This window comes from Poromitra crassiceps, assembly GCF_964638095.1.
Source record: "Poromitra crassiceps genome assembly, chromosome: 5".
Taxonomy (NCBI): domain Eukaryota; kingdom Metazoa; phylum Chordata; class Actinopteri; order Beryciformes; family Melamphaidae; genus Poromitra; species Poromitra crassiceps.
The window spans coordinates 22,486,767-22,511,867 of NC_139642.1; the positions used below are offsets into that span (position 1 = coordinate 22,486,767).

Sequence of the window (25,101 nt, forward strand, 5' to 3'; positions counted from 1 at the left end):
GAGCCACCACAGAGTCTTAACCCACAGCCAGAGCGCCCCCAGCTCCACCACCCCCCACTGGAGGCCTCCAACGCTCTGCAGCAGGTAACGTACGTGCCAACACACACACACGCGCTCACGCACACACGCACACGCACACACACACACACACACACACTACATACCGGTATGTGCTCAAACGATATTTATTAGTTCTATTTTCTCATTTAGCTAGCTTTGCGCGCTCATCGTTTGCATGCTAATTGCTAGGTCACATGCTCATTTCTAGCACGCTTGGCGCGCATATCTGTGCAAAACAAAACAGTCAATAGCTGTGTTTCCATTACACTTTTGCGATAAACTGCTATATCGACACGTCTGAAAAACCACCTCATGAGAGCGCAAAAACTTTTTGCGATATTTGGGAGCTTTTTCGAAATTTACGTGTTTCCATTACCCAATTTCTATTGCGATATTTAGATTTTGCGCATTTCTGACGGTAATGGAAACACGACTATTGAAAGCTTCAATCAAAGACAATCAGCATCAGCTTTCAAGAACTTATATTGGGCCCAACCATAAGACACACCACACACACATATGGGCAGCTTGGAGTGACTTGATGGAGCCTAGCTACAGTATAAACTAAAAGGTGTTGCTGAATGCGACAGGAGATATTAGTGTCTCGTATGTGTGCGCTCATTTGTGTGCGTGTCGTTTCATCAGTCTCTACTGAGAGAACAGGGACAACCTCTAGTTGTGCACAGAGAGAGACGAGGAGATACTGTATATGATGGAGAGCTGTGGATCAGGCAGGCTGTATCAGCGTGTCTCTTCTCAATGTGTCGCTGTTCGTCTGCTCTTCCTCCGTTAGCTGCGGCAGGCCGTTCAACACTCGGCTAAACCATGGGGTACAATCGGGCGATAAAGGAGACAGAAGACCCCACCCAGGTAAGCAGCATGCTATACGGCCTGCAGGCGTTTACAGACCCCACCCAGGTAAGCAGCATGCTATACGGCCTGCAGGCGTTTACAGACCCCACCCAGGTAAGCAGCATGCTATACGGCCTGCAGGCGTTTACAGCCTCTGTTGGACTTCATGCTTATGCATCCATTTGCAACTGGGAAACTTCTCAAATTGAATAGGTTGCAACGACATGTGCTCCTGTTACTATAAGAACTTTCTCTATACACACTGACTGTGTTACCCCAGTAAGAGCACTGAGACAAGCTACAATATATTGTTGTAGCTGTTGCAGCAACCTGTCCAACCTGTGCACCATTGATCCGATCACCTCCGAAATTTGCCCGAACCCTTTTCAGGCGTCTGCAATGAATCTGGTGCAAAAAAAATAAAAAAAATCTTAAATTGTAATCTCTGTTGTTTCCTCCAGACGAGCGAGCGGTAGCTTCATCAGACTACGACAGCACCTATGACAGCACCTATGAGACCAACCACAGTGACAGCAGTGACTTTGCACAGAATGAGGAGGAGGGAGAAGGAGGCAAGAAGCCTCCTGAAGCCCAGGAGGGGTGCAGGGAGTATCAGGCAGAGGGCATCGTTCTCCACCCCCTCCTACCCTCCCCAGAGGTATGCATTAGCCATTCGCCTATTTCAACATCCTACCCAAATCAGCCATTTTGTGTCTAAAAGGCAGGAAGTAAAACAGGTGTTTGCAAAACATTGATTAGACACCTTCCAGTTGGCTGTAATATCCAGTCAGCTGCTTGTTAGGTTGAAACCTGAACACCTAAATGGGTCCAGTCTCTGAGCTCTAATCTTGCTTGCACCTGCTTTACTTCCTGCCTTTTAGACACAAAATGGTTGATTTGGGTGGGATGTGAAATAGGCGTATTGGCTCCATTAAATATGGCTGCTATTTTAAGGTAGTGCTTAGCTCAAGAACAATAGAAGTACTGTTTCTATTGTTTCTGCTCTTCTGTTTTATTCTATCCCATGCTACTGTGAAACGTACTATTATGTGCGTTTAATGTGCTGTACAGTATATTACTCTAAATAGTATAATGAATGCAGATTCTGTACAGATCCTCAGCACTTTTGCAGTTTTGCAAGTTACAGCTTGTAAAACTGCATTGATTGCAACAGAGTGTTATCAACCATAAGCCATGTCAGACAGTGAGTGCGTTTACATGCACACCAATAAACTGATAACTGTGAGTAATCAGTTTATGGCAATAATCTGATTTCTGCGTTTACATGCACTTTAATAATCTGACAATAGGAAAAACCCGGGTTTACATGATTCAGTCAATTAGTCGGATTTCTCTCCAGAAGGCGGTGGTAATTCAACTTTTTACATGCAACTTGTACATGCGCAGATGTATAAACCCACAAGAAACCTGATACGCTGTATACATGCACTGAAAAGACAGGTTATTGGCCAGAAACCTAGGTATGTTTATCGGTTTATTCATAACCTGATAACGGCCATAAACGGATAAAGCTTATCGGTTTATGCTGTTTACATGACCATTTGAATAATCAGGTAACTCCAGAAATCCACTAATAATAAAAAAAAACTAATAATATTTATTGTTTGCATGTAAACGCACTCACTGTTGTGTGTAGTCCTACCTTTTGGTTAAAAAATATATATATCCTCAGATGTTGATAGTCAAAGAATAGTTTTTCATGAATACGAGAATACGATTATGGAAGTTATGTGAAAATTAAGGCGTGAATATTCATAGTTGAGGTTACATTTTCACAATGACAGAACTTTGATTCACTTTCATTAAGTGGATATTACATATACCGTAATTTTTGGACTATAAGGCGCACCTGAATATAAGCCGCAGCAGCTAAATTGAATGTGTACATATATAAGCCGCACTGGACTATAAGCCGCAGGTGTTTTAATGTTTAATTACCATATGTAAGGGTTCGTGCACAGAGGGGATTGTCGGGAAAGAGATGGCTGTTTGAGGAAGCTCCCATTTATTAACATTTCAACAAACAAGTTCCATATTTGCATAACGTATTCAAGTGTTACCATTTAGTGCAATAGTAGCTACAGAACATGTACTGTGCTGTGTAAACTGTACTGTATCACATAGCGTTTCAGACACACAAACTTTTCAACTTTCAAACTTAAACGGTGCGCTCCCAGCGCACGTACCGGCAGTGATCTACAGCAGTGGTTTTCAACCAGTGGTACGGGGACCACCAGTGGTCCTTGAGGGAGTGCTAGGGGTTCCCCAGCAAAATTACCGTAAATTCCGGACTATAAGACGCACCGGTCTATAAGCCGCGGGACCAAAATTGACTATTTTTTTCTTCTATAAGCCGCACCGGTCTATAAGCCGCGGGTGTTTTGATGTTTAATTACCATATGAAAGGGTTCGTGCACAGAGAGGAATGTCGGGAAAGAGATGGCTGTTTGGGGAAGCTCCCATTTATTAACATTTCAACAAAACAAAACAAAAGTCAGGTCACTAATCCCCAGACAAAATCACACAACAATAGGCTATATGTGCAGCAAACCTGTAACCAGAGAAGTCAAGTCACTAATCCTCGTCTTCCTCTTCTTCCTGCGTACTGAAACCACCAAAGTCCTCATCTTCAGTGTCGGAAACGAACAGGTTCAGGGTGGCTTCGTCAACCACTCTCCTCTCTCCTTCATTGTCACTCAAAACCAACGAACTCCTCTTCGTCACTGTCGGCATCGAACAGCCTCTGAAGCCTCTGACGGCCCTCAGCGCCAGCTGTGGCGGCGTCATCCTCTTCATCCCGCAGCAGTCCAGCGTTTTGGAACCCGTTGGTGATTGTGGATGTTTTCACACTCCTATAATATTCCGTGCTGAGACAGTTCCTCCTGCTGCACCGTCCAACGCCTCACCATTGACTCATCGATGCCCAGGTTACGCGCGGCTGCTCTGTTTCCCTCTTTTAATGCGAGATTGACTGCTTTCAACTTGAAAGCTGCGTCGTGTGAATTTCTGCGTACCTTCCCCATGGTAAGTGAGAGTGTTGCTTCTACTGCTCGTTCTCATGCTGTCGAGAACGAGCAAAGCTTTTTTTTGGTGAAAGAATCCTCCAGGGCGCTTCTTGTTAACAGTCCGAGTGAGTGGCAGGTCGAACGTCAAAGGCACTTCATCCATATTTATGATCTGCTCCGGTTCGATGGAATATTCCTTGATCTTCCTTTGTGTGAATTCGCCGAAGTTTGTGATTTTCTCCTGGTAGTCGGGGGAGGGAGTTGATGGCCGAGTGGCCGTTTGCTTACCGTAATTACCATATGTAAGTGGTCACGCACAGAGGGGATTGTCGGGAAAGAGATGGCTGTTTGAGGAAGCTCCCATTTACCGTATTACCGTAACATTTCAACAAAACAACATAACACAACACCACCGTTGTTTATTTTTACAGTGCACACAGTGTCCGCGGTGTGGTGAAAAGAGGGCAAGAGAGGAAATTAAAACAGAAGTGGATTTATAGTTAGAAAGAGTGCTAAAAAAGAGAGATTTTATTTGTATTTTTTTTTTCTTTTCTGAAAAAATCCATAGATAAGACGCACCGTTATATAAGCCGCAGGGGCCAAAAAACGGGAAAAAAGCCGCGGCTTATAGTCCGGAATTTACGGTAGTTAATAGCGTCACAATCATTTAACCACTTAGCTTTGGCTATATTTGAAGCTCTAGCAAGCTCAACAAGCTCATAGCGGCAGCGCGGCACTCAGTGCCGCTATGAGCTTGAAGATCTGCTATTTTTGAAAAACCTTGAAAAAGTGTGCACATCTTTGAATATTTATATTTTTTAGAGCGAAAATTAACTGATATCTTTGCTTCTGGGGGTCCCTGGCACAAAATATTTTCAATTGGGGGTCCGCGGCCAAATGTGTATCAATTTAGGGGTCCTTGGCATGAAAAAGGTTGAAAACCACTGATCTACATTATAGCCTACAGTAGTACCATAACAAAAAACAAAGCGTACAGCACTTGACGAGGCAATAATGGCTAAATTAAATGTGTTTTTTTAAAAGTGCAAAATAAAGTGCCTGTAACACGACAGTAAGCGCGTAAGCCTAAAGTTGCAGTAACACGGCTGCTTAAAATATACGGTAATCAGCCTACCAGAAAAGTCATTAATCCTCGTCTTCATCTTTTAGGCTAAGGTGCAGTACACGGCTGTAACCAGAAAAGTCAAGTCATTAATCCTCATCTTCGTCTTCTTCCTGCGTACTAAAACCACCAAAGTCCTCATCTTCAGTGTCGGAAACGAACAGGCTCAGGGTGGCTTCGTCAGCCACTCTCCTCTCTCCTTCGTTGTCGCTCTCAAAACCAACAAACTCCTCTTCGTCACTGTCAGAATCGAACAGCCTCTGAAGGGCCTCAGCTGTGGCGGCGTCCTCCTCTTCATCACGCAGCAGTCCAGCCTTTCGGACCCCTTTGCTGATCGTGGATGTTTTGACACTCCTCCACGCTGTCAGGATCCACTCACAAACTTGAGCGAAAGTTGCTTTTCGCATACGACCAGTTTTGGTGAATGATTTATCGCCGCTAGTCATCCACGCCTCCCACTGAACGCGTAGTGCCACTTTGAACGCACGATTGACACTGATGTCTCTCTCGTAACGGGACAAGCCCCGTCTTTTATTGTCACACGAACACCACAACACATGCATGCGGCCACAACACACTCATGCTGACGGTGGCCGGTGAAAAGTGTCCTCTGCATTTAACCCATCCAGGCATGTCCTTTCCTCTGGGGGGCAGGCCAGGAGCAGTGGTCGCTTTCTCGTTCAGCGCCCGGGGACCAAATTCAGATGTTGTCGTCACTGGTCGGATGACGATGACGATCTGATCTTCTGCATGTTTTTAGTGGGGGGGGTTATATACGGAGGAACCCCCTGGGGAGCACGGGGAGAACATGCAAACTCCACACCGAGAGAAAGGCCCTTTTGACGAGCTACCCCACCTGGGCAGTAGGCACTGAAGATATGGGGGGGAACACAACCACAGCGCCCACAGTGTCCCAGGCGAGAATCGAACTCAGGACCTTCTGACTGTGAGGCGACAGCTCTACCACTGAGCCACCGTGCCCCTTGTCCCCATGTCGAGTGGCTGCAGATGCTTCGTTGTGCCCCCAGGAATCACAGCTGGAATTGAGTTTGTGCTCTTGATGGCTGCTTTCACAGAATCTGTTATATGGGCCCTCATGCTGTCCAAAACGAGCAAAGCTTTTTTTTGGCGAAAGAATCCTCCAGGGCGCTTGACGTAGCACTCATTCAGCCACTCCTTCATTACGCTTTCCATCATCCACCCTTTCTTGTTGACTTTAAAGGAGATGCCGTTCGGGATCTTTTCTTTTGGCATTGTAATCCGCTTAAAAATCACCATTGGCGGAAGCTTTAATCCAGATGCTGTGCAGCCAAGAACACAAGTGAAATTCGTTCTCTCGTGGCCAGTGGTTCTCAACGTGATGGACGATTCACCTTTCTTGTTAACAGTCCTAGTGAGAGGCAGGTCAAACGTCAAAGGCACTTCATCCATATTTATGATCTGGTCCGGTCCGATGGAATATTCCTCTATCTTTCTTTGTGTGAATTCGCCGAAGTTTGTTATTTTTTCCTGGTATTCGGGAGGGAGTTGCTGACACACAGTCGTCCACGCCCTGATGGACAGTCCCTTTCGTCTCATAAATCTGAAACACCAGGATGGTCCACCTCTAAAATTTTCAATTTTCATTTCGGTGGCGACTGTTTTGGCCTTCAGTCGGATCTGCACGGTGGAAACACCTCGGCCGTCTGCTCTTTTGCATTGAGACAGTTCTTCCCGCTGGCGTCTCCAACGTCTCACCATTGACTCATTGATGCCAAGGGTACGTGCAGCAGCTCTATTTCCTTCTTTTACTGCCAGATTGACTGCCTTTAACTTAAAAGCTGCATCATGTGCATTTCTACGTTTCTTTTCCATAATGAGGGTTTGTGCATGAAAACTTCCTTTGCACAAACTGTCTCGCTCTCGTAATGTCTGTCTGTCTTGCTCTCGTTCTGTCTCTCGGTTCCACTTTTACTTTTGCGCGCTACCTGTCTCACTCTTTTCCGGCCTCCAGCTTTTCCTGCTGGAGCCCGCCGCTTAAAGGTGGGGGGCGCGGACCGGCCATAGAGCCCATAGAGTTAAAGGTGGTGGACTGTAACCTGTAAAATCCATAGATTTAGGAGGTCCCCTAGTGGCCGTTAGCTGTAAAAATCCATAGATTAGCCGCACCGTTATATAAGCCGCAGGGTCGAAAAAAGGCGCGGCTTATAGTCCGAAAATTACGGTATATTATATTATTTCTCAAGTTCTGAAACCTGTGAAGTCTGATAATATGCATGGACTGTATTGAGCATTCTGTGTCTGATGTCTGACTGACTGACCTAAATTTGCCATGGTGACTGACTGTGGGAAAAAAGTATAAAGAATGAAAATGATATCTACTGTATAGGGGTGTCACGATACACTCAGTTCACGATACGATACGTATCACGATACTGGGTTCACAATAACGATACGATACGATACGATTTTAACAATATTTTTTTAAACTTGAATAATGACAATATATGACTGGAAAAGTAGTATTTTATTTGAAATGCACAAATACAAAACATGCTGTTGTGGGAAATTGTTATTACAATAACAACTAGAAAAAACATGAGATTGGAGATAAGGCTTATCTTGAAATAGAATGAGTTACACCGTCACTTAGATTTACTTTGAACTAAAAGGTTTCTCAGCAGTATAAATTCTCATTATGCATCTTCAGTTTTTCTTCAAACTCAAACAACAAGACTTTTCTTAGTCTATTTTTTATGCATCTTCAGTTTTTCCTGTCAAGTAAACAGTTTTGCCAGAAACTCAATTGAATGGTTTCTCTCCTGTATAACTTCTCATGTGTCTCTTCAGAGACTTGTTCAACTGAACTACTTTCCACACATTGAACTTGAACAAACAAAGACGTTTCTTTGTCTACTTTTTTTCACGATATGAGATTTCATCTCAACGATACATATCGTGACGTTTTACTATCGCGAAATTTCGTGGGACGATATATTGTGACACCCCTACTACTGTACCTTGCTTGGCCTTCAACCCACAGGACAAGCCTATGTTGGACCCGGAGACTGTGGTGATGCCCGAGCTGGAGCCTCTGATGAGTCAACTCAACACCTGGAATTTCCCCATCTTCAGTCTGATGGAGAAGACGCAGGGCAAGACAGGCTGCATCCTCAGCCAGGTAATAACATCACAGTAATTAGCAAGCAGATGTGGCTAAACCATGTGGCATTTGTGTTATGAGAGCAAATCAATATTGATTTGGTTAAAAGCCACGGATATTTACATGTGCATTTCCAAATATATCTAATTAGGGGGAGGGGGCACTGGCTATCAACCAAGACAGTAGGAAGAGGGAATTTACATTTTCAGCTTGCTGGAGACAATGCAGGACCAGACTTCTCCTTTCTATGATGTGGAACAGCTCAGTCTTTAACAAAGCTATATAAAGAAAATAAAAATGGGGGGGGGTTACATTCATTTGGGGATATGATCACATTTTCTGGTTCAGAACCATAACTACATAAAATAAAGCATGTGATGCACAAATGCCAAACATCCTATTGAGTCCACAGAATCTGTCTTGTATTCTCAATGGAGCCATTCCAGAAAGTGTTTTTCTTCTTCTTCTCCTTCTTTTGAAGACAGTTATCAAGTGAACTGTATTACAGTATATCATAGGAATATTAGAGGATGATCATAGATCATATATATATCATACATCGATTCAGATTTTTTTCTCCTGCCGCCATTTCTCTGTCAGGTTAGTCAGATCCATAAGAGGTAGACTACTGGAAGATCTAGTAGTGGGGTGGAGGTATTGTGGCGAAAACACACAGCAAGACAACTTGCTTCCACAAACAGATGCTTCCACAAGCAACTGTAACTGAACAGACAGGTTCCTCTGAGATATAATGTTGGGCTTATTTTGCCATCTACTGTCAAAAATGAAGCAGTAGTCATTCATGAATTAGCATCACAGTGATGCTTTCCACCATCGCTGTACACACTGATATTTGTAGATCAGTAGGGCCATTTTGTGATATAATTGAGCAGTGCAGGAATGACAGACATTTAATAATACCATATTAAATCATGCTAATTAGGTAATTTTTTCTTTTATTAATCAAATATGTTGATACATCTAAGCCTCTACTGAGATTATTAATACTACTGATGATGTTTTTTCTAGGTTTCCTACAGGCTATTTGAGGACACAGGTCTTTTTGAGACCTTCAAGATTCCTGTCCGAGAGTTCATGAACTACTTCTGTGCTTTGGAGAACGGATACAGAGACATCCCCTGTGAGTAGAAGGTCCATGAGTTTATGAAACTGTTCACGTGAACAACTTCATCCATGATTACCTCGATGTGCCACAAGGTGGAGGTATTGCTTTGTCAGTGAAATACTCTGCAGGGGTTCCCAAACTTTTTAATCTTTCATCTAAACCCTTCCCTTTTTCCTTGATTATTATTTCCTTTCCTTTAGTTTACTAGCAGCAAACTGAACAGAATGTTCCAAGCTAGTATACTGAAAGAAAGACCATCCAAATAGCAGCCAGTATGAGATTTCATCACTGTGGTCTTACCACCCTCTAGTGGTTTGAGTTGGTATTTTGTCTTTATCTCCCCAGACCACAATCGGATCCATGCCACTGACGTGCTGCATGCTGTCTGGTACCTCACCACTCAGCCTGTGCCGGGCCTGCCCACCCTGCTGACCCACAACGGTACACACACTGGTGAGGACCTATGATACTGCACATGTAGCAAGGCAGTCACATGAGCACACACTCTCTCTCACACGCACACACACACACACACACACACACACACACACACACACACACTCACTCTCTCTCTCTCACACGCACGCACGCACACGCACGCACATACACAGACACATGCAAACACATTAAGCATGACAGACAGTCAGGCAGACAGACAGACAAACACAGACAGGCGAGCAAACACAGACAGACAAGCACACAAACAGAACATAGGATGAATAAAAATGGAATGAGGGAGAGCAGCAGGCAATTTGATTGGTAGAACTCAAATATAATCACTTTAGAGAAGCTATCTGTTCCATGAATAATAACAAGATCCTACCCACTTAATACTGAATGTAATTTGTAGTTTTTTTGTAGTCACCTCAAAACACAAAAATCCAAATATGTCAACCAACCACAAATGATTTATTTATTCATTTATGTGCTATTCAGGGGAGGAGGGGGGGGGGGGGTTCAGCTGTACAGAAGGATAAGAGAAATATTTTTCAGAACTCACAGAGCCGCTTTAACAGTTTTGCCTAAATAATGATGCAAATTAATGTGGGTTAGTTAGTGTTAGTTCTATTCATAGTATTCATAGTCAGCAGTGGGACCTTTTCTATCTCCAAGTACGAAAAATGCTGCTTCAACTGCCACTGAACTCAGGAATACTGAATGGGAAAGTCAGGATTTATTGCAATACCCTGAACTTGATATTTGGTGACAAATTAATATACAGTAAAACCTTTAACAACATGACAAGTCAATGATTCAATGCTATTTGCAAGACATATAATTCAAACAAAATCTTGAAACAAAATTATGAATGTCTGATGTTTTGACAGGTCATATAGCTTACATACAGTAAGCCTCTGTCAGCCTTGTAGAGAAGATTGTTCTCTGACCTAGTTTCTCCTTCCACATTTTCTTTGATCCAAGTGCATCAAGTTCATCAAGTAAATTCCAGACTTGTAGCCTTTCAGAATGCAGGAGGTGCTGCTTGCCAGACAGGATCTGTGAGACCAGTTCAGGGAGAACATTGTTCATAAATAGGTGCTTCTGAACAGGGTGCTGGTGGCCTGATGGCCCAGCTGAAGGCACAAAGCCACTGATTCATACAGTTCTACTGGCCGTAATTCTGCGACACGCTCCACATCAACTGCAAATGCATTTGTACAAATTTCAAATACAATTTTGGGGCCTTAGGGTCAGACGGACAGACCCATCTTTATTTTGTCACAGACACAACATAGCATGCACACATGTGCACGGCAGCCAGTACACACACACATTACATTACATTACATTACATTACATCATTTGGCAGACGCTTTTATCCAAAGCGACTTACAGTAACACACTTTTTGTCAGCAATAGAGCAATCAACTATGGAGCACAGTCTATGACAACTACAAATCCTGAAGGAACAGTGGTACGAGTTTTAGTTTAGTTTTTTTTTTTTTTTTCTTTTTTTTAATATTAAATAAAGAGAGAGAAAGAAGAGAGAGAAAGAAGTTAGATCAAGAAGGGCCCAGGTGGAGCCTGAAAAGGTGAGTCTTTAGTCTTTTCCGAAAGATCGGCAGTGATTCAGCAGTCCTGACCGAAGGTGGCAGCTCGTTCCACCATTGGGGTGCCAGGGAGGAGAAGAGTCGAGATCGGGATGAGCGACTTTTGAGCGCCCGTAGCGAAGGAGGAGCGAGGCGCCCTGCACTGGTAGAGGAGCGAAGGGAGCGGTGAGAGGTTTGGAACCTGACCATAGATTGCAGGTACAGGGGAGCTGACTGGTGTACTGCCCTGTAGGCCATTACCAGTGTCTTGAATTTGATGCGAGCTGAGATGGGAAGCCAGTGGAGGTCCCGGAAGAGGGGAGTGACATGAGAGAATTTGGGTTGGTTGAATACCAGACGGGCTGCAGCGTTCTGAATGAGCTGAAGCGGTCGGATGTCGGTGGCAGGTAGGCCAGCCAGGAGCACGTTGCAGTAGTCCAGGCGAGGGACGATAAGTGACTGGACCAGGAGTTGAGTCGCTTCTCTTGTGAGGAAGGGACGGATTTTGCGGATGTTGTAGAGGGAGAACCTACAGGAGCGTGCTGTCGCAGCTATGTTGGCAGAGCAAGACAGCTGGTTGTCGAGGATCACCCCAAGGTTCTTAGCTGTTTGGGAGGGCAGTACAGTGGTGTTTTCGATGGAGATGGAGAGATCTGTGAGAGGACAGTCTTTCCCTGGGAGGAAGAGTAGCTCTGTCTTACCAAGGTTGAGCTTGAGGTGGTGGGCAGACATCCAGTCGCCAATGTCCTTGAGACATGCAGAGATGCGAGCCTCGATTTGAGTGTCGGAGGGGGGGAAGGAAAGGAAAAGTTGGGTGTCATCAGCATAGCAGTGATAAGAGAAGCCATGAGAAGAGATCACATAGGCAAGAGATCTGATATAGAGAAGAAAAAGTAAGGGGCCCAGGACTGAGCCCTGGGGGACACCAGTGGTAAGAGGGCAGGATCTGGAGACGGACCCTCTCCATAAGACCTGGTATGAGCGGTTCGAGAGATAGGAAGCAAACCAGGATAGTGCAGAACCTGAAATGCCGAGGTCAGACAGAGTGGAAAGAAGGATTTGGTGATTGACTGTATCGAAGGCAGCAGACAGGTCAAGGAGGACAAGGACAGAGGAGAGGGATGAGGCCTTAGCAGTGTGAAGGGCCTCTGTGACAGCAAGAAGAGCTGTCTCAGTGGAGTGCGAAGCCTTGAAACCGGACTGCAGAGGGTCCAAGAGGTCATTCTGGGAGAGATAGAGAGAAAGTTGTTCGGACGCTGCTCGTTCAAGGGTTTTGGAAAGGAATGAGAGAAGAGAGACAGGTCTGTAGTTTTGAATAGCAGTAGGGTCAAGGGAGGGTTTCTTAAGCAGAGGCTTGACTCTTGCAGCCTTTAGATCAGGCGGAACAAGACCAGAGGACAGAGAGGAGTTTATGAAGGTAGTGAGGAAGGGAGATATGTCAGGTGAGATGGTTTGGAGGAGAGAGGAAGGGATGGGATCGAGGGGGCAGTAAGTGGCTCGGTTTGAGCTGATGAGTTTAAGCACCTCATCGGGAGAGAGGGGGGAGAAGGAAGGAAATCCAGGGACCGCGGGCTGAGGAGCAGGATTGGAGTCGGGAGTGTTAGTGAGGGTGCTTGGAGGATGGAAGGAGGAGCTGATGTCATCCACCTTTTTAGTAAAGAAGGTTACAAAATCATCAGCAGAGAGGGAGGAGGGAGGGGGGGGCGGGGGAGGGTTGAGGAGCGTAGAGAAGGTGGAGAACATTTTACTGGGGTTGGATGCAGAGGACTGGATTTCAGAGATGAAGAAGGAGGTTTTGCTTTGGAGACAGCAGAGGTGAAGTTGGAGTGAATAAGATGGTAGGAAGAGAGGTCTTCAGGGTGGTGTGATTTTCTCCATTTTCTCTCAGCTGCCCGAAGCTCTGTTCGATGAGTTCGCAGAGTTTCGGTTAGCCAGGGAGCAGGGGGAGAGGATCGGGCAGGTTTAGTGGTGAGAGGGCAGAGAGAATCAAGAGCAGAGGAGAGAGAGGATATGCTCTGGAGACGCCGTGAAATTTATCCTCCGCCTTTGACCCATCCTGGCTCGTCCTCCTCCACGGGCTGGCCAGGAGCGGTGGGCAGCTGCAGTGAAGCGCCCGGGGACCAACTTCTTCCAACCGCTGCTGGTCAGACGATGATCTGTCCAACTGTCCGCTGTTAGGATTAGCTCCAGTTAGATCCAGCTGCCTAGAAAGTAGTGATAGTGAACATGTTTAACCACTAATCTAAAGAGCATGGTGCAGAATTGGAGACCACAATAATGAATATGTGGGAGGGGTATATTATAGCAATGGGAATTGGGGGGGATTGCAGTGTGTTTGAGATGTTGGGAGGACCGGAGTGGGGTGCAGTGCACAATAGTCCCATCTGTGGGGCAAATGGGACTTGTATTGCCACTAACTGTGGCAGCAACTTGGTGGGCTAACTAATGACTATACAAAATAAAATGGTATGTGGACCACGATTTCTAGCTGGCCACGTCTGTGGGATACTGTATGTCTGGGAGTAGCCTCAGTGCAAGCTAGTGGCCACTGGCCACCATGTGTTAACTCAAAGGAGCAAGTGTAACGGTAGCCAGCGGGTGGTGCTGTGTGCAGTGAGTAAAGCTCACTCTCACGCCTCAAGAGACGCTCTAGCGACAGATGCTAGAGCCCACGCTAGAGCATTCGAATCCCATGCCGGAGGTTCCGAGTTCGATTCCCAGCTGCGAGGGGACTGGCTACACAACGCAGGTTACACGTGCAGACAAAGCAAGACCAGCTCCCTCATAGGCTTGGCCTTTTGGGGATTTGCAGTAATTTGGTTGTATTTTTGAGCTCTTTACAGAAAGGACAGAGTAAACAGTCATTTCTGCACAGACTATATATCCGAGTTGTGCATGCCCGTATGTGTGTACCCTCTACTCTACATGGCACGCAGTTACCAAGGCACAAGTGCTGATAGACACATACATGCCTTCACATGACAGTGCATGCAAAGGCTCAGTCATGCAACCCTGCTGTCACACTTACACACACACAGACACACACACACACACACACACACACACACACACACACACACACACACACACCTCTTGCACTGTGTAATCTCCCTTACAGTCTGTCTTTGTTCTTGTCTGCCTGGTCTTTCTGCATATGTTTCTAAAACTGCATTGACCGGCCGCCACAGGAAACATAAAATTATATTTTCAGACAGCCAGACATGTGGTCTCTCTTTCTTGTCTAAGTGTCTTTATAGTTTAGCTCTGTACACGCTCTTCTTTTTATCGTCTTCTTGCTGTTTTGAGTTCTGACTCCATATTGCTTTTTGATCATTTGAAGCTGTGAGCCAACCTATCTGGGCAACACATCTTCTGAAACCTCTTCCTTACCCCTTTTCCACAGCGGGTTACGCAACATCTTTCAAAATTTGATTTTCACTATTCAGATACACATTTAACACTCATTTCTACAGATAGATAGATAGATAGATAGATAGATAGATAGATAGATAGATAGATAGATAGATAGATAGATAGATAGATAGATAGATAGATAAATAGATAGATTTTTATTTCTGTGTCATGCACCATATTCAAGGTGCCCAGCCCGTCTGGGCTTACAAGACACAAATCATTCAAGTTCAACAATACAAACAAATCAACAAACAAGCTACAAAACGCTCAAACATAAACAAGACAAGACAGAGTTGTATATTCAGATGAACAACTTCTCCATTCTGAATTTCCAAGCCCTCCCAATAAACCTGGCCAAACTGAAGACTTCATCTCTGAACAACCATTCCAACTTAGCATCATCTCAACACCTAATTCACATACAGTACAAAGTCTCTCCTCCTCAGCAATAGAATTGAACCTGCCAACCTCAATAGCCAAAGGGAGGGTACCCGTTCTCAACTGGGCAGTGGGCACATAAAGATCTTCTGGATCTATCCAGGGGTAAAGTAACATAGGGTTCTGGAGTGAACATATTTTTAATTTGAACATATGTTCTAAGTTTTGGTTTGAGCCAGATGTCATTGGCCCATTTTTCTTTATAAGTCTACAAGACAGCATAAATGCCATTTCACCCACATACTTGGAATGCTTTAGAATAGCCATTTTTAGATAACTGTTACTCTTATCTGGACGGCCAGGCCGACGAGTTGGCCAGGAGGTTATGTCACTTATGATTTATTGTTATTCCTTCAACTCCCAACAACATCCTGGTGCACAGATGAAACGAGAGAGAACGTGTACTGTCCCTTCCTGAATACAAAGTCTTACAGCACCTAAATAAGATCGTTGGTTCCCTAGACAAAGAAATCATAATAATTTGACTGTAGAATATTTTAATTAATCAATTGATGAAGTCAGTAATGAGGCGACAGTATTCCGACAGAGACCACCTTCACCGAGTGGTGCTTGACATGACATGTTTTCTCTTTGTGCACGTAGACTCCGACAACGGCATCACCCCTGGCGCCACGGGCTTCCTGGTATCCAAGCTTTGCTCTGTGCTGGAGGACGGCTACGGCTCCCTGGCTGGTCTGGTCCCCGCCTTGGAGCTCATGGCCCTGTATGTAGCTGCTGCCATGCACGACTACGACCACCCCGGAAGAACCAACGCCTTTCTGGTCGCCACCAGTGCACCACAGGTACACAGCGGGCCTGTAAACTAAAGACTAAAGACTCACTCACTGATGGATCGGCAATCACTGCTGGATCCACAGACAGTTGGACAGATACCCTTGTACAACGAGGGGGATTCAAGCTAAGATAGGTGTTTATGTACTGTATCATGTGATGGCACAGATAACGGTAACAGAACTGGTCACCAAACAACACCATCGTATAACAGATTTACATAATTTAAGCCTACCGTTTGCTGACACAATGTGGTTTCTGAACTGTTGAGCAGGTAGTATGCCCTTTTCACACAAGAGTCAACTTTAGGTGAATAGTTGTGGGCAGGTTGGGGAGCGATTCAGTGAAGGCCAGAGCTGGCAACAGGAAGTTGTAATGCACTTGTTTCTCAATGGACAAGCCGTTACCATGACGACGTGAAAAGGGCCTATTGAAGTCAACAGAGATGTTCTGGGTTCAACAGGTTCAATGTTATACAGTAATATAGTATTGTACATTACAGTACAATACAGTATACAGTGAATAGATGAGTAGGCTACGTGTCTGATCATAGAGCAGGTGTGGACCGTAATGTCTTCTGAAGGTGTCATTGACCTAATTCAACAACACATTTGTGACAGTAGGTGCCCACTTTATAACCCCAATTATAAAGCTCTCACCACCGCCCTTCCTCTCGAACATCTAAAATAGGTGCTCACCCTAAGTGGCACAAATTCTGGTTATATCATCAGGCCTCGCGGTCCCTCGGGTGCTCACCCGAGAGGAGAGCGCATTAGTGAGTGCCTAAGAAGCACAAGGGCTGGTTACATCAGATCCTGTGTATTGGTAAATGTAAATCATATAGTATCAAGGTCATATTTGTATCTAATATTCATTATGTGTCCTGAATCATACTTTAGTGTCAATATTAAGAGTTAGTGAGAAAAGCCTGAAATGTTGGACAGCACATCAGTGGCTCAGTGGTTAGCACTGTTGCCTCACAACAAGGACAGGACGTCCCAGGTTGGAACCCTGGTCCCGCCCAGGTTCTTTTTTGTGTGAAGTTTGCATGTTATCCCTGTATTTGTGTGGGTTTCCTCCGGGTGCTCCAGGTCTCCTCCCACCATCAAAGACATGGATGTTAGCAGATAATACTCCTGTCAGTGCCCCTGACCAATTGACCTGGAGTTGGTGCGCTGCACTGCAGCTGCCCACTGCTGCTAATTCTACAAAGGTTCCTAGTAGAGAATCACATGAATTTATTGGGGACCATAAAGGATAACTTAACTTATCATCAGGGTAGCTCATTTTGGAGACTTTGACTGCCCCTGTACCTGTATGGAGATGTGTGCGGAGAAATTTAAATCCTCTACCAAAGTGGAATATATCTTTAGGTTTGCCTTGAGTTTTATCTCTTTGACTTCAACATTAGTTTCATATTCTCCTCTCTGTTTCCCTCTGCAGGCCGTTCTCTATAATGACCGTTCGGTCCTGGAAAACCACCATGCAGCTTCAGCGTGGAACCTCTTCATGTCTCAACCCGAGTATAACTTCCTGGCTAACCTTGAACATGTAGAGTTCAAACGCTTCCGCTTCCTGGTCATCGAAGCCATCCTGGCCACCGACCTCAAGAAACACTTTGACTTCCTGGCAGAGTTCAATGCCAAGGTAAACATAGTGAACTGTACCCACCCCGAGAGTGGCTATTGGGCGAGAACATGTTATGAGTCCATAATTTACTGCAACGTGCATAATAGAGCAACCCTTTCCTTTCTTCATATGGTTCTTACATTTTGCTCAGTACGGTTCCCAGGCAAACCTCCATGATTGACGCGCTCAAAGCGCACTCCAGTAATGGCAACAGTGATTGGCAGTGGTGCGGCAGCGGAAGGTAGATAGATGAAGTACAAAACGAAATAATACATTCAAATCAATGGACAGCGCTTAGAAGCGGTCTAAAACTATATAGCTGCCTGCCTGGTGAACCCCGCCCGGCCTAATAGATTATCCTGATATAGCAACGGTGCTGCAGTCACCTGCCTAACAAGGGGCGGGGGTGCCAAGTGCCAAACCACACCACAGCCAATCCCTTCAGCAATCGGCATGCATAAATCTCCATAATCAACATCAACAATAATCAATCAATCAGAATCATCAGAATTAGTAGTAGTCAAGAACACAACTCATAACACATACTGTAGCAACAATACTTCATATTTCATATTGCATAGTATGTTAATTTCATAATAAACAAAATAAAAATATCAAAATATTCAATAAATGTTAACTCAAATATTTGGCGCCAACAGTGCGCACGTTTTTTAGTCTATTACGCACAAGATACAATTCGTTCCCTCGATTCCATTAAACTGGCATATTAAAGGCCGGCTTTACCGTGGGGAATATGAATATATATTAATTCTTAAAAAATCTTAAATTTCGAATCCGTTGAAATTTTTGAAATTGCTTGTTCACAGCCAGAGAAAAAAATAAATGAAAAAAAAAAAAAAAAAAAAATTGGGCCAGGTGACGCGTTTCGCGTCGAAACGCGTCACCTGGCCCATTTTTTTTTTTTTTTTTTTTCATTTTTTTTTTCTCTGGCTGTGAACAAGCAATTTCAAAAATTTCAACGGATTCGAAATTTAAGATTTTTTAAGAATTAATATATATTCATATTCCCCACGGTAAAGCCGGCCTTTAAATAGGCATATTCCCCTATTATATTGCGACATATTTAGCCACTTAACGTTCAGACCATGTAAACACAATCAGGTGTCTGCAACACACGCAGGACAGCGCCACCTTTCAACCAATAACCAATAGGTGCACTGAGCCTTTATAAGCTCGTGAAGAGCGCAATTATTATATTGAGAGATATCAGTATTTTGAGGGCATGTTTTGACAATGTTTTGACACCAAAACCAGAGCTCATTTGAACCAGATTGAGGGAACAAATTGTATCTTGTGTGCACGGAAAAATAAAATGAGAGCTCGAATTGCATATTGTGCGCAAGTTAGTAAATCGTGGCCAGAACATAAATTATTTTTCTCCAGATGGCTACTACCGGGCTCCGTACGGTGATCATATGCAGGGTTAAATATTTTATCACACTAGAACTTAACAGTAATATCATCCATCATATTCTTGGCACCCTAAAACATTGTTTACCAAACTTTTTTTTACCTGCGGACCCACTTTTTTCTTTTATGACAAACCATCGCAACCCAGAGTGGATTTCTGCATAAATAAATAATCCATTTTTATTGCCATTTCCGCATCACCTTATATTGTCTTGAATAGGTAAACCAGCCATTTTTAGGTAGACGCTTGATAAATCACAACTTTCTCATACACACGTTATTGAAAACGCATGTTAAACACTGAGACCAATAAGTGCATTTAGGCGGAGTTAACAGGCTCCCATTGGTGAAACAATAGACATATTTTAAATAAGACTATGGAAGAAATGATGCAAATTTATTTGGCGAGCCAAATCAAATCTCCTGTGACCCACCTGTGGGTCCCGACCCAGTCTTTGGGAAGGACTGCCCTAGTAAGTACAGTGTCATACGTGTATGTTATCTCTTGTGATGACTTTTGCTTGTGCAATGTATAGTCCTGGTCCTGCAACCTTTCTTCAAAATCATGTCACTAGATCGTCCCAGAGAGATTGAACCAATCAATAGGGAATTCTTGGTTCTTCATTGCAGTGCTCCTTTCTTCACAAATCCCTGTTTTGTGTGTGTGCGTGTGTGTGTGTGTGTGTGTGTGTGTGTGTGTGTGTGTGTGTGTGTGTGTGTGTGTGTGTGTGTGTCCGTCCCCAGGTGGGTGATGAGGGCGTGTTAGGTATTGATTGGACCAATGAGAATGACCGGCTGCTGGTGTGCCAGATGTGCATTAAGCTGGCAGATATTAACGGACCACTGAAGTGTAAGGAGCTGCACCTGCAGTGGACGGAGGGGATCGTCAACGAGTTCTACGAACAAGTATGCTTAAGAACCTCCACTAGCCGACTGGCTGCAGTGGTCTTAGGGTGGGCTTGGGTTCAGGTTCGGCTTGGGATAAAAAATATATACGTTTTTTTCCCCCTCTCTCTCAAAAATATGAGCACTGGTGAGCTTGAGTCATAGTGGGCTCCAGTTTACAGGTCTGAGTCTGTCTGTAGAAATGATCCAAAAGCATATCAACAGCCCAACACCACCCCAGCTCCTTGCTTAGGGATCAGTTCTCCCTCATTGTGTGTATTTGTGTAATTGCATTTGCGTTTTCCCCCGTACAGAAATAGAACATGAACCTTTGTGAACCTGCTCGCTACTATGTTGGAAGTTGCCTGGCAACAGACCCCACTTTTAACTAACGATCCCTCTAATTCGTCAGTTCAACTGGGTGCCAAGCAACTCAGGAAGATAAAATCTGATTAGCCAGAGAGATAGGATTACCCCTATCAGATGACATGGAGGCAGGATTTCAGGTCAACATCCGTTCTATGCATTCTTCTTAACATAAAAAGATATCCGCTTGTTTACAGATAGGCAGCAGATAGGGCAGAGACAGGGACTGTGTCCTGTGAGTGAGCACCGTCCTCCGGATGAGACGTTAAACCGAGGTCCTGACTCTCTAGTCCAGAGGTTCTCAAATGTTTTTCAGCCAAGGACCCCTTACAAGATAGAAAATATACCAGGGACCCCCTCATTCTGATTTGTGATTTTGGGCTAAGCTTAATTGTTTCCACGGTAACGTGCTTGACGTATAAATTGATAGGTTCGTTAGATTAGAATGTAATCCATAAACCATTTTAGATTTAAAGCATAAAATATTTTCGTTGAACTATGAAGCTTTTGCACACAAAAAAGTTTTTATTTTTATTTTCCTGAAAACTTTCCCCGGACCCCCTGGCAAAGTGCCACGGACCCCTGGGGGTCCCCGGACCCCCATTTGAGAACCACTGCTCTAGTCGTCATTATAGATCCCAGCTGCACTCTTTGCAAAAGTAGGGGTGTAACCCCGGTGCCCTGGCTCAATTCCCACACAGGCCTTCTTTCAATCATGGCCACCTAATCATCCCTCGTTATTTAATTGGCACATTCAGTCCTCAACTCTCCACCGTGAGAGCTGATGTGTGGTGAGGGTTCTGGTGCAAACTGGCTGCCGTGCATCACCCAGGTGGGTGCTGCTACACATCGGTGGTGGATGAGTTGAGTTCCCTCGCCCTCCCTCCCCTGACATGTGAAGCGCTTTGAGTGTCTAGAAAGGCGCTATATAAATCCAATCAATTATTATTATATATCTGTCCTCTCTCTCTCTTTCTGTCTCTTAGTTCATTTTAAATTTGATAGATGATGTTATGTATCTCTGCCTCACCTGCTGTAGAGACACACAATCTGCCTCTCTCACACAAAGCGCTAGTCTACTGACGCCATCCAGGTCTCCATAGCAATGGGAGCCCTTGTCCCTCCATCCTGTTAAAGCCCTGATGTCAGAAAACGCACAGCAACACTCGATACATGACATTATGCGTACTGTACATTTTGCTTGGTTTCTTTAACACTGTAGATGAGAAGGCAAATCATCCTGTACCCTTGTGCCAAGGATGTGAAAAGGAACAATACATAGGTTGAGGTGGGGTTTTGCCCTGGCGTTTTTTGGATAATCACTCTGAATAATCATGTCCGTTCACATCCTGTGATGGACTGGCAGCCTGTGTTCCCCTGCCTTCCGCCTTGTGACCATGAATAGGAATAAGCCGTTATGGAAAATGAATGAATGAATGTTATTAGCGCTGACCTTGCCGTCTCCAGGACACGAGTAGCAGCCAACACAGAGTGACAGAAAAAGAAATGTCCTCCTGACACGATTTCACGATTTCAGACGGAAGCCCGTCTTTATTGTCACACGAACACACTACAACGCATGCATGCGGCCACAACACACAATCATGCTGATGGTGGCCGGTGAAATATGTCCTCTGCATTTGACCCATCCAGGCTTATCCTTTCCTCCGGGGGGGGGGGGGGGCAGGCCAGGAGCAGTGGGCGCTTTTTCTTTCCAGCGCCCGGGGACCATCATTGGACCAACTTCAGATGTTGTCGTCACTGGTCGGATGACGATGTTCTGCATGTTTTTAGTGGGGGGTTATGTACGGAGGAACCCCCTGGGGGGTACGGGGAGAACATGCAAACTCCACACAGAAAGGCCCTTTCGACGAGATAGCCCACCTGGGCAGTAGGCACTGAAGATATGGGCGGGGGTCACAACTCCAGCGCCCACAGCGTCCCAGGCGAGAATCGAACTCAGGACCTTCTAGCTGTGAGGCGACAGCGCTACCGACTGCACCACCGTACCCCCACCATCATCATCACTGAGGAAATAGTCCCCATTGTTATGATTAAAACCTACAGATTAGCCGTAGTTTGACAGGACGTGATTCTATTTGCAGTCGTCTTGACCCACTTTCAAGAGGCAGTTCCCAGAGAGGCAGCGTGTATTTGGAACTCTTTCTGCGTGCCAGCGTAGCTGTGACAAGAATGTCAAACTCATGCCATTTTATATGCAAAGCATGTATGAAAATACAAGACATTGGAAAACTGTTACTCCCGTCCTCACCTTCAGTCTGCTCAGGTGTCTTTGTCCAACGACAAATAATACCTTTCAAATCATCATTTTAAATAAATCAACATGACTCAGGGCTTACATACAGGCAATGTACACCAGATGCGTTACGGCTGCGCTGCGGATCCGACAAAACTGACTGATCGACTCTCGCCCATGTTAATTGATGGGCGATACGTGCGGTACGGAAAAATGGGCAATTTTTTATTTATTTGTGAACAACATAAGAATGTTGGTAATGGTATGCAATCCAGCAACAGAGCAAACAGAAACTAGTAACCTAATGTGGACCTTTTCTCGCACTGTAAGAACTTTTCCTTCGTATATTGTCAAATCAGATCAAAACCTTTGCCAAGTTTGAGGTCGAATATCCCCCAGACTTTATAAGAATTGATATTAAGCAAAGTGAAATCTGCTTACAGATGGGACTATTCAATGTACTGTATTGTATTGGTGGTGAGACATTTCTGAGTTGTTTTCTGGTGAGAAAGTTTTTTGTTTTGTCCTGGAGCTATACGATATGGGGCAAAGGTGTCCATTGTTATCTATCAGTTATAATACCAATCTCATCAACATAATAATAAAGTTTATATTTATTTTATTTTCATGTATTTGATATTGCATTTGCCATGTTTGTCCTACCCACGATGCACCTTTACAGGGAGACGAAGAGGCGAGCCTTGGCCTTACCGTCAGCCCCTTCATGGACCGCTCGGCGCCGCAGCTGGCTAAGCTGCAGGAGTCCTTCATCACTCACCTGGTGGGACCTCTCTGCTCCTCCTACCACTCGGCTGCGCTCATGCCTGGATGCTGGGTCGACCCTCCTGAGGGGGAGGCAGAGGTGGAGGAAGACATCGAGGAGGAAGATATGACAGAGGAAGATGCATCAACAGGTTCTGAGACCTTCCGTATGTCAACCTCATAAATATTCATCATACTACTTCAGGCAATCTGTCATTGTTTGAGTATTGATTTCTCTCTTTTTTTTCGTTATGTGTCGTCTCAAATTGTATCTACCTCAGTGGGGGATTCAGAGTGCATTACCTATAACGCGGTAGGGAAGGACGATAAGTACTACATTTTGACGCGATTGTGACATTTACGATCTTTCTTGGTGGGACCTCATGAGATTTGACTGAACTTTTAAGGTGTTGGTCTTCCGGGGAATCATTTTTCACCTGATCACTTGGGTTCAGACATCGGGTTCAGATCAAGTTACCAAACAAAGACTATTGACAATTAATCATTGGGTTTGGTGTGAGTTAAGGTAGAATTTGGGGTGATTTGGGTTTAGACAAACTCTGTCCTGAGTTAATAACTATCCTGTACCACTTCTCCTATCTTCACTGTGTGTGCACTAAATTAAATAGTGAAGAGGAAGCACTGGGCCTGGGGTGGTATGGTATTGTTTTTCAATATGAAGCCGTGCTTCAAGAGTATTGTGCAAGAGAGCACTGACCTGTCATCTGTAAGGCATGGCTCTGTTGGAAAAGGGATGTGTATATACAGTATAGTCATAAAGTATTTGCATCCTGTGATACTTGTCTAACTATTTCGTCCTTCCCCGTGTTTGTGCTTTCCTGGCTCGGTGTCTCACAGAGCAGCAAAAAACAAAGGCCGGGCCTCACACGAGGAAAGTGTTCTGCCAGATCACACAGCACCTCGTGGAGAATCATGACATGTGGAAACGGGTCATGGCCACAGAGGCCCAGGAGCAGGCCCAGAGAGAAGAGCCCAACTGCATCAGCGGCCCCGGTACCGATCCCATCACCGCCATTCACGAGGAAGAGGAGGAGCCAGCAAGCAAAGAGGAGGAGCCAACGCATGGCCAAGAGGAAGGGGACGAGGTGCAGGCTGTCGTCGAGGAAGAGGTAGCCCCTCCCCAGTCAGAGACTTCAGGGGGGGAAGAGGAGGAACCAGAGTGATCATGATGAACTTGGACTTCTGGAATCCTGAACACTGTCTGAAAAAAAAAAAAAAAAACATGTCTTTTTTGTTTCTTTCCAAACTAAACTGTTGATACGGTAGCCAGCACATCACGTTGACACAACACTGTAGAAGATGTAATATGTGCCTAACGGAAACAGGGATAGGATGATGTGTGTGCCCAGTGTGTCTCACAAGGGGGGGCTGGGACGAGCGAGGGATGAAGTAAAGGAGGAAGAGGAGGAAGAGGATGACCGTGGACTGTTACGTCTGCTGTTTGTCTTATTCTGGATCAGGTGCCCCCAGGCTGTCCGACCATCCTGCAGTATGGTGCCCGACTGAAAAGATTCACTCAAACCGGTGAATAACAGACTTAATCACAAGCTCCCAACTGTCTGGTCGCTCCCGTGCTCTCAGCCTCCCGAGTCACACTGTGCAGTCACCCGGCTGCTCCTCCTGGATGTGCATCAAGCTCCTTCTCCTCCGAGGCAATGGGATGAAAGCCAGGGGAGAAGCTGTCTCCGCCATGTGGACTTCAGAGGGAGACGGAAAAAAGGGAACGTTTTAGTACATTGTGTATACA

The 25,101-nt window shown here is 44.9% G+C and overlaps 1 protein-coding gene across 1 annotated transcript in view; it reads left to right on the forward strand.

The window, feature by feature from the left end:
• The window catches only part of pde3a (phosphodiesterase 3A, cGMP-inhibited), a gene marked incomplete at its 3' end in the record, with an annotated part of 89,066 nt that extends 64,549 nt beyond the window's left edge, over positions 1-24,517 (forward strand). Inside the window, exons 6-16 of the mRNA XM_083637452.1 lie at positions 1-84; positions 854-930; positions 1,374-1,570; positions 8,084-8,221; positions 9,233-9,344; positions 9,675-9,782; positions 15,815-16,014; positions 17,447-17,650; positions 19,808-19,969; positions 23,254-23,500; positions 24,192-24,517. The exon at positions 1-84 is cut by the window's left edge and continues 163 nt beyond it. Of these exons, the coding sequence (XP_083493578.1) occupies positions 1-84; positions 854-930; positions 1,374-1,570; positions 8,084-8,221; positions 9,233-9,344; positions 9,675-9,782; positions 15,815-16,014; positions 17,447-17,650; positions 19,808-19,969; positions 23,254-23,500; positions 24,192-24,517 (1,855 nt within the window). The remainder of the gene's footprint in view (positions 85-853; positions 931-1,373; positions 1,571-8,083; positions 8,222-9,232; positions 9,345-9,674; positions 9,783-15,814; positions 16,015-17,446; positions 17,651-19,807; positions 19,970-23,253; positions 23,501-24,191) is intronic.
• Positions 24,518-25,101: the final 584 nt, after the last annotated feature.